This window comes from Urocitellus parryii, unplaced genomic scaffold (assembly GCF_045843805.1).
Source record: "Urocitellus parryii isolate mUroPar1 unplaced genomic scaffold, mUroPar1.hap1 Scaffold_70, whole genome shotgun sequence".
NCBI classification, from domain to species: Eukaryota; Metazoa; Chordata; class Mammalia; order Rodentia; family Sciuridae; genus Urocitellus; species Urocitellus parryii.
This window is the reverse complement of record NW_027554136.1, coordinates 231,440-251,856: the sequence shown is the minus strand read 5'-3', so window position 1 is coordinate 251,856 and position 20,417 is coordinate 231,440. Positions and strand designations below refer to the sequence as shown.

General features: G+C 40.2%; 1 protein-coding gene across 1 annotated transcript in view; it reads right to left on the bottom strand.

Moving 5' to 3' along the window:
* LOC144252939 (dedicator of cytokinesis protein 8-like) overlaps positions 1-20,417 on the bottom strand; it is a 98,314-nt gene that overhangs the window by 11,523 nt on the left and 66,374 nt on the right. Inside the window, 10 exon segments of the mRNA XM_077794960.1 lie at positions 1,825-1,938; positions 4,273-4,422; positions 9,743-9,838; positions 13,008-13,103; positions 15,151-15,320; positions 16,530-16,694; positions 17,570-17,672; positions 18,077-18,178; positions 18,781-18,919; positions 19,964-20,034. Of these exon segments, the coding sequence (XP_077651086.1) occupies positions 1,825-1,938; positions 4,273-4,422; positions 9,743-9,838; positions 13,008-13,103; positions 15,151-15,320; positions 16,530-16,694; positions 17,570-17,672; positions 18,077-18,178; positions 18,781-18,919; positions 19,964-20,034 (1,206 nt within the window).

Genomic DNA, 20,417 nt, shown 5'->3' with positions numbered 1-20,417 from the left:
TGTTAAGTAAACAAGCCAAAGATAGTCCCTCTGGACTGGCTCCTGAGTTTTCTATCCTGACTGACACCCAACACATTAGCTCACACCAAACTTGAATTTTTACATATTCCATTATGTGAAAAATAGATCTAACAAGAAGATTTTTAGCCTTTCAGCACCTGACTGCTTTGTAGATCCCAGGAAACCTCACTGGACAGCTGTTTCCTATTGATAAGGTAGAGGCTTATAGTTACAAGGCACCAAGTGGCTACAGTCCTTTGGACCTCCTCTGACTCAAAGACCCCCCACTGTGCTGCAGAGCCACACCAACTAGACAGGCATGCCTCCTCGCCCCACTCTCGCCCCTGGAAGTTTCCTAGTCCTTGGAGTGGTTGGTTCCCCTTGTAAGCTTCTGGGCAGTCTTGTCCTGGGAAAGACCTTTTCTCTCATGCAACCCTGTCCACATGCCACCCAATGAAGCTTGAGTGCTACTGTTTCTTGTCATTTTATCTTTTTACTCGATCGTCACCCTGACATCTCTTGAACTGCTACACGGGAGAATTCTTTTATCTAAAAAATTAGGAAGTTGAAGATTCATGTAATTTGAAGGACTTAAAGGAACTAAGTTACTAATTGCAAAGATCCAGGTGGCAGGGGAAAGGGAAAAGGAATGATGGTGGAATAAATCTGACATAACTTTCCTATGTAGATGTATGAATATGCCACATTGAATCTCACCATTGTGTACATCCATAAGAAATTAATTTAAAAAATAACTATGGATAAAGGCAGAAAGATCAATAGAGGGAAGGGAGCAGGGAGTGGGCAGGGGGAAGAGGAAAGAGAGGTACTGGGGTTTGAATTAGAACAAGATGTACTCCATTCTTGCATAATTATGTCAAAATGGAATCTACCATCATGTATAACTAAAAAGGACCAATTAAAAGAAAAAGCACCAAGTGGCAATGGTGGTGCTGGTGGAGGTGATGTTGGGGGTGATGATGTTGGTGGACATGGTGATGTTGGTGGAGGTGGTGATGTTGGTGGATATGATGATATTGGTGGAAGTGGTGATGGTGAAGATGGTGGGTATGCAGGATATGACAATGGTGGCAGTTGTGATGACAGCAATAATGGTGGTAGCGGTTGCTAGAGTAGGAATATGTTAAGAGATGAGTAGCAATGATAACTATTATTTATATTACCATTTTAGGGCATTTTACAGGGGACAGTGAAAGAAGGAAGAATTACATTAAACATTGGGGGGAGAGGGCAAGGAGATGGGGGGAACATCATTACCCTAAGTGCATATATGATTACACAATTTGTGTAACTCTACAACTTGTACAACCAGAAGAATGAGACATTATATCCATTCATGTATGATGTGTCATACATGGAAATCACTGAAAAAAAAAAAAAACTTGAGGGATGACATGGAAAAACTGTATTTGGATTATAAAATATTTGCTTTGAGGCTCAATGAAATTCAATCTATATGATTTCATCAAAATGTCAAAACAGCAATTTAATTAATTACCCTAATAGGTACAAAGAGACCTCCAAATTTGAACTAGGCCTGATTAAAGAAAAAAATGCAGTCATATAATTTCTATTAAATATTAAATTGGAGAAATCAAATCATATCACTAACAAATTTTGGTTGCCACAGAGGAACTTGCTGACTGAATTGGAAACACTCCAAGTAAACTAGTGTGATGGAGAAGTGTTCACGGCATAGACTCCAGAAACGTTCCACATTGCCACACTCTCTAACGTGGTCATGAACATAACAAGCAGCACATCGGAGACAGAAGGCATGAAATAGCTCCCAGAAACTCTCACCTGGTTGCAGTAATGTTTGATCAGGTTAAACACAAAGCCGCGGTACATGAGTGAGAGAAGATCATACAAGAAGAACGCCAGGCTAATGTTGATCTTTTCTGCCTGTTCATTTTCCTTAAAAACAAACATACAAATAATTTCATGTAAGCCCTGAACATCAGGTCCCTGGTTGGGAACACTGGGAGAGGCAAATCCTAATATATTAGCCATTGTCCCTCTGGGTGCATTGGGTAAACCAGATTAAGTATGAAAAAATTGTAGCTAATATAACTTAGCTCTTATCTGATGCTATGACTGTTGGGTTGACTCAGGTGATTTTTTTTTCTGTGCTGTTAATATTTTGGTGCATTTCCTTCTAGCCACCCTTTTCCCTACATATGTATTTGTATATTTATAAATGAGCTCCTTCTCTGTTTACAAGGCTGTGATCTGATTTTTTTTTCTCCCCAAGCCATCTGGAAATGTATCACTATCTTCAATGAGACACACATTCTTAATTTGTAAGGATTATTGCAGAAAATCCAGTCAGGATAAAAGAATCAGTTTTTTAAAAGTATTTTTTTAGTTGTTGATAGACCTTTATTTTATTTACTTATATGTGGTACTGAGAATCGAACCCAGTGCCTTACACATGCCAGGCAAGTGCACTGGCGCTGAGCCACAACCCCAGGCCCAAGAATCAGTTTTTACCTATTTTTTTTTCTTTTTGGTACTGGGGATTGAACTCAGGGGTACTTAACTACTGATCCAGCTCTTTTTTGAATTTTTATTTAGAGATAGGGTCTCACTGAGTTGCTTAGCGCCTCACTAAATTGCTAAGGCTGGCTTTGAACTCATGATCTTTCTGCCTCAGTTTCTTGAACCACTGGGATTACAGGCACATACCATCATGCCCAGAAACTTTTCTGTTTTCCCAGTTAGGCAGCATTCCTAGCACAAGAGAGGTTCAAGTCATACTTGGTAAAGTGAATTCTTATATAAATTGGGGCCAGTTTTTTTTCTTAGTTTTCATTTTCATTTTTTAATCACTTCTCAGTAATAAATGAGAAATTTTACAGTACTTCAGAGTCCTCAGTGATGCACCTTCTCATGTTTATGTTATTCATTCTCAGAATGATAAACCAATTTTCTCTGACACTATTGAAAATATAATTTTAAAATATTTTCCTCTTTTTTATGATTTACAGTTTGAAAATTCAGGCCAACCTGACCAATCACTGGGATGTATAGAGAACTAATAAACAGGTTCCCAGAGCAACAGTGAGAAATCCTTGAGCTTTCCTGCCATTCCCCACATGGCCATTCCTTTTGAGTAGTTTATATGACTGTCTGAATACCTAGGGATATAATTTCTAGTCTGAACTTTTCTGCAAGCTGTGTGACTTAGAAAATGTATCAACCCACTGTGCCTCATTTCCAAGCCTACCAATATGGAGATACTATTGTTGTTCTAATAAAGTTTTCAATGAAAAATAAGCAAATGAAATTTCCTGAGCACTTGGTACCATACAAATTCTTAATTTTAGTTTTTAAAGAGAGAGTGAGAGAGGAGAGAGAGAGAGAGAGAGAGAGAGAGAGAGAGAATTTTTAATATTTTTTTTTTTTTTTTTAGTTCTCGGCGGACACAACATCTTCGTTGGTATGTGGTGCTGAGGATCGAACCCGGGCCGCACGCATGCCAGGTGAGCGTGCTACCGCTTGAGCCACATCCCCAGCCCCCAAATTCTTAATTTAATATAGGAATTAATAATAAATATTGCTTCTTAACATATTATAGTTACTTTTAAGTTTTTATTATATATTAAAGATTGAATTCAGGGGCACTTTACCACTAAGCTACAACTTCAGACCTTTTTATTTTTTTTATTTTGAGGAAGGATCTTGCTAAGTTGCTTAGGGCCTTGCTAACTTGCTAAGGCAGGCCTTGAACTTGTGATATCCCTGCTTTAGCCTCCCAAGTTTCTGGGATTATAAGTATGTGCCACCACATCTGGTTCATTTTATATATTTTAACTTATTTTGAATTGATTTCAAACTTACAGAAAAGGTACAAAAATAGCACAAAGAACTGTATATTCTTTAACCTGATTCATTAATACTTGACATCTTATTCTCTTTTGTACATTTTTTCCCCTGAGCCATTTGAGACTTGGTTGCAAACATCATGCCCATTTGCTCCACAATAATTCAGGGTGTATTTTCTGAGCACAAGAGTCTTTTCTTCCATAGCTACATTGATGCAATGATTTAAATGACTGTATATATTGTAATCTCCTTACAGCAATCCCCCAGCCCCACCCCAGGGTCCAGTCTAGCATAACATGCTGCATTTAATGATAGTGTACAGTTGCATTTTAACTACCATTTCAAAATGACCCTTACTTTTCTCTGCTTATGAAAGTAACATGTTTAAGGTAAACAATTTAGAAAGTTAAGAAACACAGTTACCTTCGGAGGTTTCACTAGCAGGGCTGCAATCTCCGAGGTGACCACATTAACAATAGTAGTTATGTCATCTTTGAAGCGGTCAGAAAACCATGTCCTCCGAAAACTGTCCCATTTGTCCAGGTTATGTACATACTGGACCATGCTTTTCACCTACAGAGGGATGGGGGAAATGTCAACATGGAGACTGGTGACCTGCTGATTGGAAAAATGTGCAAAAGGTGGAGTGACTTGAAGAAAAGCTTTTACACAATGGACTTTTTGACACTGTATTGGTGCCGGTGCTGCCCAGGCTGGCTCTGGACTATAGATGCTTCTGACAGGCGAATGGTTGCCATGGTGGCAGGAGGTAAGAAGGGTGTCCTCTCCTTGACCCCAAGTCAGGGGCTCCCTTCTTGCTGCTGACAAAGTTAGGAGCTTCCTTCTTTAGCTCCAGTGTCATAGGACCTGCCTCCTCCGTAGCCTTCATCCTGGAAGGCAGGGTGTGTCTGGGCTCCCATGACCACATAGGCAGGACAATTACAGTGCATTTCATAGGACAGGCAAATCCTGAGATCTTTTCTGCTCCTGCAATCGTGGTAAGGAGAACAAAGGAGAAATGTTCCTCCCATCCTAAGTTTCAAGATGAAATGGGGAACACAGTTTTTCCAAAAACAATTTCATAGTTTACAATCAGGCTCCTTTGTGCTTCTATAAATTAAAGCCATGTTATGGGTTGAATGGGAGTTTGTTGGCTAGCTGGAAACTTAACCTCTATTTAGAATATCGCTTCTGATGATAATTCTAGAATCACCTTTTGAGTTCTATAAGTCTAACTTTTAGTTCTATCTATCTAGTCTGTGCATCAATTGGTGACTGGTGTAACACACACTCAGTGCCTACCATAACTTAAAATCCAGACTTATTTTTTAGATTTCTTGAGGCCAAGAGATTCATGGGTCAATATACCCTCCTTTAACATCATCAGAGGTTGAGTATTATCCTTGTTGGAAGTTGTTGAAGCCATTAGGAACAGTCTGATGGGAAAGACTGGGAGACCTTGTGGATGAGTGCTTATACTCTGAAGTCATTTTCATGACTTTGTCTGTGTTAGTCTAAGAGTCACTGCAAAAGGAAATTGCCCTAGAAGTTGAACTTCCCTTCCTGAGAACTGGATGGGAGAAATTTTATGCACAAACAGTAGATTTCTGTCTCTCAGAAAGCAGGATGCTTGATTTTTGCTAGCACTGAGACAAAGACAGAGAGAAGGCAAAAGAAGAAGAGAAAAACAGAAAGGTAGTCTTCATATATTGCATGTTTTCAGATAATGCTAAGACCAGTTTGGGGAAGAACTAAGCATATAAAATTGAGTGTAAGAATTATGGTTTCTCCTCACCACAGGGGTCTGTTTGGTCTAGGACCCATAGACATGTCCATATCCGAGGAAGCCCCACATACGTAGCTGGTGAGGGACTTGAATGATGGTGGGAACTGGATGCCATTTTTGTCTGATTAAAGCACCTCTCTCACTGCCCTCCCAACCAAGGACCTAGGAAAACAATGCCTTTTTGTTCAAGTGACCCCGATCCAGATTCCCTGCTGACTAACCCACCCCAGCACCAGGCTTTTAGAGCTCACTACTGCATTTGGCTCCTTCCTGCTGAGTTTGGCCATCCTACAACCAAATAAATAATTCTCACAATACTGTGCTTCCAAATAATGGCCTATTTCCAGGCTGTCGACACTTGCAAGCTACTGTGTCCCTGGTCTTCAGAGGAGAACACGCAGCAGAAATACTAGTGGATGTGTGGCTCATTATTTGTAGGGTAAGGTAAAACAGCAAAATCTTTTCTCTCATATTGGCCTCTGCAGCCCATTCAAAGTAGGGGTAGCTTTCAAGAACTCCTTAATGTAGGACTTCATGTCCTCAGTGAGTAAACTAGGTCACCCATTTACCTCTGGGTCTCCAAGGTCTGGCTCAGCAGTTCCCAGAAGCACAGGGGCTTATTCATTAGCCAAGTGTGAAATTCACCCAAGGGTTGTGCTCAACAGCTCTCTTGACAAAGTGGTTGTTCATTAGTGCTTGGCCATCAACACAAACTGAAGGATGTTAAACTGCCCAGGTTGTTGGCTAAGCCCAAGGAAGCTGTTGTTTATTTCTCATCAAGATCCTTCAGTAAAAAACTGGGATTTTAGTAACTTCCCAGACATTGGTCAGGTAAATCCATAACAACACATGGAGCACTGGGTGCCCTGAGATTAATTTTCTTGCAAAGTCTTCTTTGGACACTAAGAGTTTCCATTTGCCTCTGTCACAGTCCTCAGCTAAATTTCTTACCTTAAATTTCTACCTCTGAGTGCTGGGAAGATGTCCCTATATATTGCATTATTTGGGCCCCCAATCCTTTCTCTGGCTGCTGGTTGGAGTTGGCAATGGGAAGTACTAGCAGGGGACCAGGAGGTGGAAGAACAGAGGGGTTTGGGTGGTTATCCATTCCTCCTGCCCTAATCCCTGCCACAGTGTGGTTCTGGCAGTGGCGACATTTTCCTAAGGTTCCACTTCCTGTTGTATGGACCTTCTTCTCTGCCTCCAGCTGTCTCTAGACCCCAGTTACATTGTTTCCTACTCTTCATGCTTTACAGCTAGGATAGATAAAGTCTTCCAGCAGCTGCTGCTCCCATATGCCTCACCAATCCTTATTGACTCCTGTAACCATGTGTATACCTCAGGCAGAGACCTTTGGATAAATGCTTTTCAGTTAATCCTGTTGAGTCCTATTCAATTCTGTCCTGCTAGAACCCTGACAGGGTACAGCCTGCAGAGCCCCGTGGAACTGCTGCCTTGGTTGATCTCCAAGTTGACCAACCCCATTAGAGTGCTTAAACTTGCACTTTTGTTCCCAACTACTTCATCTGTTTAGCATCAGGGGCTCGCTGGAGGCAAGGAGGGCTATTCGCTTTACTTTTTGCTCTCCCTTTGAGGTCCACCAAGTCCTAGTAAATAGATGTGCAAGATCAAGTGCAGTTTTCAACTTTTCAATGGTTCTTAGCTCCCTGCACTTAGGGGCAGTGAAGCAGTACTGCTGAAGCCTCTGGAGACTCTCTTTATGGCTACCATCCTTCCTCCAACCATGTCTGTATTTTGGGAATAGTAAAAACCCCTGCCTCAAAGATTGCTTGAGGATTTAATGAGATAATGCTTCAAAATGCTTAAAACAGCACCTGGTACATTATATATATAGTAAGATGATTAGTATACTTTGGATGCTATTATTTTTTGTTCCTCGGGATGTCAGCTGTTACTGGGATTATATGAAGGAGATATCATTACACCTGAAGAGAATGCAAATTGGCCTTCAAAACAGAGCTCTAAGGTTCCTTGTGGAATCACTCAGGCTTAGCAATACTGAGTTCGTGATTACTAGGTATGGAAATAACAATGTAGCTCTACATTAAAGTTGACTGACTCCTAAAGGCAAAGGGTTTCCATGTTATCAATACATTAACCTAAGAAGATGGTTTGTAAGGTTGGGCTTCCCAAAGGGGCAAAGTGGTAGAAGAAAGGAATCTGGACTTCATAGTTGGAGAATTGAGGCTCTATACCTCACTGGCAGAGCAGCTAGCAATTCCCTACTCAGCCTTGGTATGTGCTATGGGGATAACCACTACTCTCTCACCCAAATTTTATTTTTATTTATTTATTTATTTTATGGTGCTGGGGATCAAACCCAGGGCCTCAAGCATGCTAGACAAGTACTCTAACACTGAGCTACACCCCCAGCCTTCTCACAGGGTTTTAATAAGGTTTCGAGGATGAGTTAAAGAGTCCCTAGAGCTGCTATTAGAATGCTTACATAGCAGAGCTTGAGATACACTGCCCAAGGGACTTGGTTACCTGATCAAACAACTATAGTGCTTTGTAGCATGTAAGTATTAGATAATATCTAAAAATGGATTAGGTGAAGTGTGCTCCAAGTGTAGGAGTAATACCAACCATCTTTATGTTGGAATGCTGTTTTGTTCGAGACTTTTTTCTATGAGACTCTCCAAGATATCAAATTTAGTTTTTGCTTCATGCTTTTTTTAACTGCAATTTTGACAGTCAAACTCAGGATAATTTGTATAAACTGTTTAGATAGATCATAACCCACGTGAATCCTCTTTATGGAGAAGCTTGTTGGTGGGTGAGGTAGGTAAGTAGGAGCAGGATATACAGATCATAGAGTGTTGATTTTAATACTTCTCATGCCTCAAGAAAAAAGAGGGGAGCAGTTTGTGACCATCCATTTCTGCCAGAACTTATGTCCCACTGCTGGCAGTCTTGTCCCAGGACTTGTGAGCTGCAGCCACTCACTTTAACCAGCTTAGCTTGGAGAATGTAAAATGCTTCCACTGGCTGGGTACACATTTCAAAGACTTCAGTTTTATTTAGGACTTACAGAGCAGAGGTGATGTGAATCTGTGGATTATAGGTGTGCTTAGAAGCCACTTGGTAGGACAGGCAACTGAACACCACTGCCTCCTGATTTTATTTAGTAGTCCTAGAAAAAAGCTCAAGAATCTGCTTTATTTTAACCAAGCCCCCCCCCAAGTGATCCTGTTGGCAGGGATCTGGGGTAGTGCTGGCACAAGAGATAGGAGAATGAAGAAGACAGACCCCAATTCTAGAAATCTAGTAGGTGAGCCAAAAAAAAAAAAAAAAGAAAGAAAGAAAAGAAATTACAAATTGGGTTAGGTGATAAGTAGAGATAAATAGGGTGTTTAAAAGGAGAATGATGAAATAGAAGAATTACATTATAATATAAGGTGGTCAGAAAAGGGCTACTGGAGGTGGTGACATTTATGCTGAAGCCTAAAGAAAACACAGTGTGTGTCTGGTGGGGATCGGGAAGGGAGTGAAAGGTAGGAACTAGTGAGATAACTTGAAACTTTGAGGCTGAAAAAGAGCTTAATACCTTCCAAGAACTACAAGAGTAACCATGTGGCTGGATGAGGGGGGAATATGGAATGAGATGAAGTGAGAAATGGAGGAAAAGAGCAGAGTCATACAAGGGCTTTTTAGTCATGATAAGTATTTATGCTTTTTTTTTTGCCAATACATTGCAACTGGCTAAAGGGATTTGAAGAGAGGAGTGACACTGTTTAATGTTGGCTGTCCTGTGTAGGATGGATGGGCTGAGGGCAAAGGTGGATAGAGGGGGGAGAAAGAGGAAGTTCCTTCAAGAGGCACGTGAACAAGGAGAGTGGCTTGGCAGGTGGGGAACAGGATGAGATGCTATGGGTTAGAGGCAGATTTTCAAGGTAGAATCCATGTGATTCTATGGAAGATGGATGAAGAGGTGAGAGGAGTCATACTTTAAGGAATAACCCTGGGTTTTCAGTAGGAACAACTAGGTGAACAAGGTGTCAGTTCCTGATATGGAAAACATCACTGCCTTTATGCCATGTTCTCTTCTTGCCCTGTAGAACATAGATATGAACATGTGAGACTCACCAGAAGCTGAAAGAAGAACCAAGCATACTTGAAGACAGTTTCTCTCACCATCCCAGTGCTGACCACCATCTGCAGGGCAAGCTCCTCGTGGAAATGCTGACAACAGTTAGGAAAACCAAGCTGTGATGACAGGACTCACCAACACCCCTCTTCTTCTTTCCCAATTTAATAGCCTGTTAGTTCCTGAAGCATATATCCTAGATGTCCTAGGCCATAGGCAGTGAACTGCAAAGACAGTGCTGACATAACCCGAGGTGAGGTCGATACTGTGCAGGAGAGCTAGGTTTGAAAGAACAGACTCAGCCTGCGAGTGAAACTGTCCTACAGGGGAAGCACTCCAAGGTAGCAGCTGAAATTGGAGGCATGGAGTACAAAGAGATGAGTGGTTTGCCTGGGGAGAGTTTGACCATGTGCAAACCATTCTTCTCTTTGTATTCAATCTTCTCATCTATAAAATCAGCTGATAGGTAGCAATAGTTGTCAAATTTGGATAGATAATAGCATACACTGGTGACTTTGATAAATAAAACACACAGATGGCTGGACATCACTCTTAGAGATGCTAGGTCTGGGCAGGGTCTGAGAATTTGCATTTCTACCAAGTTTCCAGGGGACACTGATGCTGCTGGTCCAGTCACAGTTTGGGGACCACGATTTAGAGGGTATGTAAACTCCCTTCCTGATTGGATAATTTTCCTTTGCATACTCCCATGACGGCTTTATGTGGGAAATGTGATTGGATGGGTGATGAGAAGAGGGACATGGTGGTAGCCGGAACCTGCAACTTGACATTCCTTCCCAGAGTCAGAAGCTTGGAACATCCCTCAGCTCCACTTTATGTCTTCATTTCCCTTCAAGCCCTGTCTGCTCCATAGCAAATGGAGCAGAATTTTACCTTTCCCATCTTTCCCATTCTTCAACTTCTCTGGATATTTAATAATATTCTTTTGTTTTTTTTATTTTTCATTGTGGATAGACACAATATCTTTATTTTATTTATTTTTATTGAGGATCAAACCCAGTGCCTCACACAGACTAGGCAAGCGCTCTACCACTGAGCCACAACCCCAGCCCCTTAATAATATACTTGACAGTAGTTTTGATGGGGAAGCAGTTTAGGACTCAAGGTTGAACTACAAACAAATCGTAGCTGACTTAGTCTCACATTGGAAAGTCCTGCATCTTGGAGACCCCATTAGTTCTGAGAAAACCCTAACTAAAGGCAAAAGCAGTATCTGGGAATTTTCTGTGGCTTCCATTCATCTTATACCTACAGAACCTAGAATAAATACAGACGAACTAGCTCATTTTTTTTTGTATTGTTTAGTGGTTTAGAAAGTTAAAACTATTTGAAGACCCTAATATCACATCCTGATGTGGAGTTAAGTTTTAAAATCAGCCTAAAGCAAAAATTGATCATATAAGATCACATTCAACAATCCTTTAAATCACCCATAGGATACAGTATGCATGCAAGCAATTTACTAATTCTTATGAATATTAAAATTTTGAGAGCTAAACTAAAAGGAGACAAATGGAAATTTCCAGTGTGGATGTTTGTGTGATCTAACTGATTCCATCCCCGTTTGGTTCAGCTCATCAGCTGGTCTCACTTCATTTTGCAGGTTAGTCAGAGTTTAATAATCTTCATACATGTGAACACATTTGTTTGCTGTTTAGGGTCTTAAGTGAGGCTCTGCCATCTGGGAGAGGTGTGGGGTTGAGTGATAGGTCTAGCAGGTGGTCAACTGTGCGCAATATAACTTGGCCACACCTCGATCTTCCCATGGTGGGAAAGAGACTTTCCACCAATGTCAGAATTAGCCTATGTAAATAGGTCAGTTTGGCTACCAGAGTCTTATGGCAGGAAGAGATTAGACAAGGATAAGCTGCTTTTTAAAGTAATTTATGCAGCTTGCTGCTTACTGGGCGGCATTCTCACAAGAACACCTTGCTTTAGACATTAGATGAAATAACCAAGTCGCAAAACCCTGTTTGCTGAGCTATTAAGGAAACACATTGGCTAAACTTCTCCCTGCAATGAAACAATTCTCTTCTGGTCATTTCAGGTCAAAAGAAGGCAACTGCAAAACCAAACAGGACATGCTACAAGGAAGTCAGGGTGTAGGCAAATGTTTTTTGTTGTTTTTTTTTTTTTTTTTTTTTTTTTTTTTAAGAAGGGAGATGGTATTTGTAACCAGTCACTGAGAAGGGGCTATGGCAGCTAATGCTAACGTTTAGGGTAGATGACAAATTTTTAGTCTAAGAACATCTTTCACTTTCCTTTTATAATTAACTCCTGGTACATCTCCCTAACATATAGGGCCTGGACTACTGCAAAGTTTTCAGCATTAGGCCCTACAGTGTCTCTGATTCATCTTTCCTCCAGTCCAAAGAAAGCTATGCTGAGGCTCATTTCCTCCTTGCCCGTTTAACAAACTTTCCCCTGTGGCATTAGCTGTTGCAAGAGGCTTTCTTTGCAATTTGCACATTCACATTTTAATTAGAGTCTTGAAAGACACTATAGACCTTAAGAAGTTACCATAATGGTGAGACTCTTGGGTGCCTAGCTCAGGGGAAAACTTGTCTGAAGGCTGGCTTGACAGAAAGCTTTTGAACACCCCCCACCCCCCACACCTCTCTTAAACTACCCTGGCTTTGGCTATGATTAAAGAATTCTTTTGGTTTAAGAAATTCTACATCTTGTAAAGTTTCTGAACTCAGAGATAAGGCTGATTATAGAGAATTAGGCGGAAGCATTTCATATCACTTTAAATAGTATTGAAATAATTGTATTTAATTACTGCCATTCATTTTTGTCATGGATGAATTATCCCTAGCTCATCTTCCACTAAAAAAGAGGCTAATGCAATGAGTCTCAAAGTGTTGTCCCAGAAATAGCATTAGCTGTGAACTTGTTAGAAATGCAAATTCTTTAGCCCTAGATTGGATCTATTGATCAGAAACTCAGGGGGTAGGATCTAGTAATCTGTTTTAAGAAGCATTCCAGGTAATTCTAATGCCTGGTTAAATTTGAGAATTATTATGTTGTTCATGGACATTTAGGTGATTAAAAAATGAAGGGTAAGGGATAGAGTTGTAAGTGTGAGTGTGTGTGTGTGTGTGTGTGTGTGTGTGTGTGTTTGTATGTTAGCTGGGCAGGGACAAGACTGGAGAGTACTTTGATAGTATCTATTTCCAATCATAATGCAGGGTCCAGACCAGTCCTTCCTTTTCCTGGAATTATCTCCAAATTGCTCAGTACCTTTTTGCTGGCTGGCCTTGGGGCTGCAGTTGAACCTGGAACATCATTATTGCCAGAGCAATAATAAGACATCCTGCTGCAGTTGTGATCAGCAATCTGAAACACAAACCATGTCTCAACAGTCAGCTAAATTACACTGACACCCTGAGAAAGTAAGCCTGGAAATCACAATCTCAGAATTCTCCCTCCCTCCCTCCCTCTCCCTCCCTCCCTTCCTTCCCTACTGGAGATTGAATCCAGAGGTGTTTAACCACTGAACCACACCCATAGCCCTTTTTATTTTTATTTTGAGACAGGCAGGATCTCACTAAGTTGCTGAGGCTGGCCTCAAACTTGTGATCTTCTTGCCTCAGCCTCCCAAGTGTCAGGGATTACAGGTGTGCGCCACTACACTAGGCTCAGAATTGATTTTAAAGATATTTCTTACTTTTTTATTCTTACAAAGATAAAATACTTTGTCAAAACAAAGCAAAGAAGGTAAATTCACACCTAATTTCACTTGTTCCTAAGTTAATCACCATTAATAATTTGGTGTTTAGCATCCTATGGCTAAAAACTAGTTAGAATCAGATACTGAATAGTTCCTTTTTTTTTTAATAGCTTTTATTTTTTTATTTTTTTTATAGGCTGAATAGTTCCTTTAACATTCTGTGACTTTATTGGGAAAACAGAAAGAATGTGAGAACAGTGCCCCTCTGCGGTTTAGCATGGTACTGTACTTAGTCCCCTAAGCACTAATAAATTGTCAAAAACCACTTCTGAAAGGGTCATGCTTTATTCTTTTGGTTAGACAAAAATTTTTCTTTTGTTTGTTTTTAATTGATGCATAATAAATATCCATGTTTATGAGGTTCAGTATGAAGTTTCTATACAGGTATGGTAATCAAGTCAGGATATTCATCACCTCATATATTTATCATTTCTGTGTGGTAAGAACTCTCAGAGGGCTGGGGTTGTGGCTCAGTAGTAGAGGGCTTGCCTAGCATGTATGAGGCTCTGGGTTCAATCCTCAGCACCTCATATAAACAAATAAATAATGGTCCATCAATAACTAATAAAAATATTTTTTTTTTAAAAAAAGAGAACTCTCAGAATTCTCTCTTCTAGCTATTTTGAAATATTCAATACAATGTCGTTAACCATGGCACTCTCTGGAACCCTAGAACTTCTGCTTTCTATCTGTAGCTTTGCAAATGCCTTTGTGTGTGTGTGTGTGTGTGTGTGTGTGTGTGTGTGTATGTGTGTGTTTTACTAGGGATTGAGCCCAGGGCTTTGTGCATGCAAGGCAAGTACTCTACCAACTAAACTCTATTCCCAGCCCTTTAAATGCCTTTAAAAACTTTTTTAAACTAAAATTTGGAGAAATAACATAAAAGCAGCTATTACTAAGGCCCATTGTGTCGGTCAGATACTTAATGCTCGACTTGAGTGATTAACCTTTATTTCTTTTGAACTGATGGATTCCATTTTGAAAGATGTAGCAGCAAGACTGTCACTTAAAGTTCTGCTCAGAATCAGTTAGCAGTGGTAGGAGACTGTCAGAGCATTAGCTGGTTTAGCCACACAGAAACAGTGAATAATATGAATTTTATTTTCCAGCATTGGGTCTTGGTGCTGACATACCCTGCAGTGTGGTCCTATGCAAGTCACCTGCCCTTGCCCTCTGTCCTCCCCCTGCAGAGGTCTTAACCTCTGGCTGAACTTAAGAATCATTTATGGCTCTTTTAAAACATTGCACTCCCAGAGATTCTGATGATCGATAGGTTGAACCAATTTATTGATATTCTATCCTTTAGACTTACAAAATCAACACAGGGATGTGCTGAAGTTGGCTCAGCAGTTTCTGAGAGGTGATTAATAAATTTTTGGATTTTTTTGAGCCACTTGCGAAAGGACATTATTTTAAAATTAAATTATATAAGCTTACATTTAAATAAGTTATATGAAAAGCAAAGGTAAATCTGTACAATGTGATACCCTGGATTTATCTTAGAATATACACATGACATTAACAGAAAAACTGTTGAAGGTCAGTTTTAGTTAATAATAATGTACTAGTATTAATGTCTTAGTTTTTCACATGAACCATACCGCACAAGGCATTATATACATTAAAAGAAACAGAGTTTGCCATCTTCCCTACCTTTGAAGACATGATGTTCTTAACTTCCTCGTCAGCTGCAGAGTGTGTCCCTGCCAGGTCTGGGTTGCTGCTGCTCATCACCCAGGTCTGCAGCAGCTTTGAGTTCACAGCAGCAGCAGACGTGCGTCCATAGGTGTGGTATCGAGGGTCGGGGAGGGCAGTGGTGCCACTTGTGTCCCACCAGCAGAGACATGCCATCAGAGGACCAGAGTCACTTACAGACCTTGATAAGGAACTGAAGAGGGATAGGGCAGGTAGAGGAATGAAAACCTACCAGATCAAGCCTTAAACTTAGTCTTTTCATCAAAACTTGGGGGTGGGCACTGTTTTTTAGGGAAGTAGATGGGATAGGAGGCAGGAGAAGTGGTGAGGATTGTGGTGAACTGGAGACACACACCTCATTTCCAGCCTCCTATTGCCAGAAGAAACAGAACCCAGGGTTGCCAGAACTTCTGATTTCTCAAGAGAAGTTCTAAATGTGGTTATTTTTAAATTTATCAATATTTAAATGATGATAACTTTATAATTCCTGGAGTAAGGTTTTCTGAGATTCAAAAATCCATAGAGTTGAGCTGAACATGGTGGTGTACACCTGCCATCCTGGCAAATTGGGAGGCTGAGACAGGAGGATTATAAGTTCAAGGCCAGCCTGGGTGAAACTACAGATTTATGTGAAATGAGGCTGCATGGACTAATAAAGTACCACGTTTATTTAGGCATGGAATTTGGTAAACTTATGCTATTTATTATATCATGCTGAACCAAAGTTATTTATATTATCTATATAAATAATTGAGAAAATTAGCAAACTAAATTATCATTATTATTTTAAAAATTTAGTTTGGGGAAATGAGAAAAGGAATTTATTAATTAACTTTTTAGTAATGAAAAGTTTAAGAACCTCTGATACCACTGCCATTGGATAGACATTATTTTCTTTGTCATTATCCCAGGCTTCGAGACATTAGTCAACACTTCTCCATTTTTCAATCTTTATTTTCCCAGTATGTAAGCCACACTTGATCAAAGTGTTTAATCCTTTTTTTTTTTTACTTAAAAAAAATTTAGTGCATTATAGTTATATGTATCAATGGGATTTATTTTGACATATTCATAAGTGAATATGACATATTTTTAAAAAGAGATCCTTAGCTGAATCATAAATTAGAACTGGGTAAGGAGCACAGAAATATTATCAAATAAGCAAACAAAATAGGTACTTAGAGCCTAAAAAGGAAGGGAGGAAGAAAATGTAGAAAGAAACTTTCAATTTCAGGACTTACATAAATTGTTAATTCTGAAAAATAAGATTGAATTTATTTTGAATTACAAGGCAATGGAATGGGTGGGGCGCCAGATACCCTATTGGGCAACACTACCTTGCTTGGGCGAGTCTCTGTGCAGCTCGGGCAGGCGGAAGATGTAGTGTACATAGGAAGCCAGCAGGCAGTTCCTCCCGTGCTGGTCCTTGCTCAGGTCCTTGCTGTTGTGCAGACTGTTGGCGATGGCCACCATGGACTCAAAGGCAAACTGGGAGAAGTTAGCTGAGGAACCAAGCGAAACGTGAACCTGAAGTGAATGTTCTTCCAGCCAGCAACCATGAGTCCTGACCACTGATCACCTTAGCCAGGCTGCATGTGGGGTGAGCCTGGGCCAGGGGAGTTCTAGCCCTGGCTCTGTTCACCACAGCCATTCACGTTCCCTCCTTTCACTTTCTTCTGTCTTTCCTCTCTAAACACTGCTGCAAGACTTGCAGGCTGGCATTGTCAATATTACCTGGGAAATACAGATTCTCAGGCCACACCAGCCCTGCTGAATCAGAATCTGCATTTCAAAAGATACCTCTCTTTCCAGGGGAAAAAGACAATAAGAGGAAGAAGACAGCCTGGAGAGAGGGGTAAGGAGCAAAAGAGTTGGGAAGACACTTGACTGTAAAGGTCAGATCTAAATTCAAAGCCTTGGGAATTTTTTTTTAACGTAAAAACCCAAAGGAAAACATAAGAGCGAAAGGAGGGTCTCTAGAATAAAGGATCTTCAAAAGAAACACATCAACCAACAGTAATTTGTGGACTCCATTTAGATCTGGAGGCAAACCAACAAGTGTAATAAATAAATGGCCTTAATGGGATGATGGGGGCCCCAACCACTGACTGGCTATTGTTGAGATCAGGGAGTTAGTGTTCATTTTTCAAAGTATGAAAATGGTGTTGTGAAGGTTAAAAAAGCTCTTGATTTCAAGGTACATATTTAAATATGTACAAGTGAAATAATATTTGCAACTTGCTTCACAATAATACTCTGATGTACATAATATACTGATGTAGACCTAAACCAAAGGGACTGAGAAGCATGGGAACTGGAGTTGGAACTGATGTGGCTGGGATGGAGAGTTTGTGGGGATGCCTTTAAATGGGCTCACCCCAGGCAGAATGTATGGGTAAGGGGGTTACAGGAGGCAGGAAGGGGAAAAGCTTGATGGTACTTGAAGGGTTCTTTAGAGGAGTAAAAACTTCAGTGTCCACCTGGGGACCGCGACCCACAGGAGAAGCTGACAGACTGTGTCCTGGAAACCTTTTCTAAGGATCCTTTCTGGGAGCAGTTTTCATCAATAGTGGGCTTCACTTGTCTCTTAATCTAGAATGTATTATTCTGTGGACTCCTTTGTTGCAGATTACCAAACGTAAGGTTATGTAGGGCACAGGCTGCATCTACTCAACATTCTGATTTGGTGGCGTCTAACTGAATGAGGTTTCTTTCACAGTCAGATATTTCTCCCATCAGAGCCATAAATTCTCAGAAAATACTGTGTGTTGAGAGATAAGCACTCCAAAAAACATAATGAGCATCCTTGGTCACATTTAAGGGAAGGGGAAGTGATCCAAGACCCTGATAGCCAAGAACTAGCTGATGGCCCCTTGTTGGTTACCTCTGCAGAATGCATGGAGTAGTTGGGAGGCAGTTTTTCCAAGGCAACTGGGAGACAGTAAGATCCAGTTTGAAGACGTTCATTTAGGAGAATTGGCAGCCACTGAAACAGATGATGCAAAGAATAAAGTGGTATTTATTATAGCATATAATTTGGGTAATTTATCTGGCTCCCAATAATTAAATGCAACTAAACAATGATGAGATATTGACCAGGTCTCTTTTTGGCAGTCGTTTCTGTCCAGTTCTTTGCATTTTAAATTCCCTGAGAGTCCCTGAGATGGTCATATCAATGATTTACTGCCTTTAAAGCCCAAGTAGTAGCATTTTTCTTTATAACCAATGTTTGTGTGTGTTGAACATCAATGTTCATTTTACCTTTTATATTTTTAAAGGAATAAAAAAAGAAAAAAAGCTACTTCTATATGTGAAGCACATATATTAAATTTGGAAAGAACAGACATTGCAATGCTTTTCTTTAAAAAATGAATATTCTTTCAGTATCTATCACCTAGTAACTTTCCATTTGTAAAATCCATCATTTACTAAGTCAACTCATTTCAGCTTCTTCCTATAATCTGCTTTAGGACATTTTGCTACTTCTGACAGGAAAAAAGCAAGTGAATGGATTTTAGTTGTTTATCTCTGCAGGGACCTTGGCTGCCCAGCACTGCAGTGTGAATTAGCAAGTTGGAAACAACTCACTGAATATCCCAGGAGACTTTCTACGGAGGCTCCTTGCTTCTGCTGACAGCTGATATGATAGAAGGTGAATAGGAGGTGGTGATTTTCTGTGAGCTTAGCAGGGAGCTTAATTTTCACTTCTTCATAAAAGTCAGGAGACCTGTTTCAAAAGCACATTATACACAAATAACTTTTAGCAAGAAGGATGACTTCTCTGACTATAAATTGCAATGGCAGGGGCCCTTTTGCTCTTGAGTTAGCCTGCATGGTGTGAAGGCTTGTCATTTGACATTATTCTGTTCCTGAGTGAGATGTCCTTGAAACCATGCTTGTTACTGGATACACTTCACTTACATACAACTGCTCACAAATGAAAGGCTTTGCCAAGGAAAAAGAAATTCCCACATACAATGGAAAAACTCAACAATATAATCTGAAAAAGGGGTAAGGTTCAGAGTCCTGCTGTGACCTCTTTTTTCATCTCTACCCAAAGACCAGGGCCTGGTATGAGGCTGCTCTCATTAAAGGACCGGAGGAAAAATGGATGATGCAGGAGATAAAAGGAAGTCGGTTTTAGTGAATTATGAAGCCCCAGACACTTGGCTAAGGGCTTCATGCACATTACCCCATTTAACCCTTATGTCAAGCCTGGCCAGTGTTTACTGGAAGCATGTAAATGGGCCTGGGTTGTCAGGCCAGGATCAAACCCAACTCCCCATCCTACTAAATGCAAATAACATTTTAAAACTATTCCATGGTTCATTTTACTGACATAATTATGAGAGTTCTATTTCTGCTGTGGTCAACTTAAAAGCAGGCTGTAGGGCAGGAGAGGAGTCATGTACAGAAGATAAGATGACCAAAATTGGATTTTGCTTCTGGTCACATCTGGAATCTCAAAGCAAGATAGAAAATGTACTTCCTTACTTAACACTATAGAATCTCTCTGCATCATACAAGGATTGGAGATTTAAAAAAAAGTCAAAATCATATTAGATTTTTAACCATATTTTCTTCTTCCTTTCTTAGTTGATGGTGAAAAATTTGCATAGTCAACACAGAATTAAGGAACTGGTAAAAATGTACTGTGTCCTTTAGGCCCTAAATTGTAAAAACTGTTGGCAAAAGTCACTTGGAAAAGCCAGAAAAACTAGAAGACACTGAAACAATCTTGCCATAAGTTTGGATTCTGAAATATACTTACTTATTATGGTATGTAATGGCTGTGTACACTTCCTGCAGAAATTCAGGCCCATTGGACTTTCCAAAGATGACCTGTTCACCAATACAGAATGAACAAAATTAATAGTGACTTTTGGATATATTCAAATCAACTACCAGGGGGCCAGTAGGATGCTGTAGTCTCATAATTTTATAAATTAAGGGTGCAAGATCCTACAAGTGGTCCAACCAAACGGGCAAAAGAACTGACTATGACTGGGTATGGTGGCCTATGCCTGAAATCCCAGTGACTCAGGAGGCTGAGGCAGGAGGATCACAAGTTCAAAGCCAGCCTCAGGAACTTAGTGAGGTCCTAAGCAACTTAGAGAGATCCTAGTCCAGAGAAAGGTATAGTAACTGTATTCTACAACTTATGAAAAACAGTTTCAATAACCACCCATCTCATTTAGTAATAGATAGTTAAAAAGTACAGATTC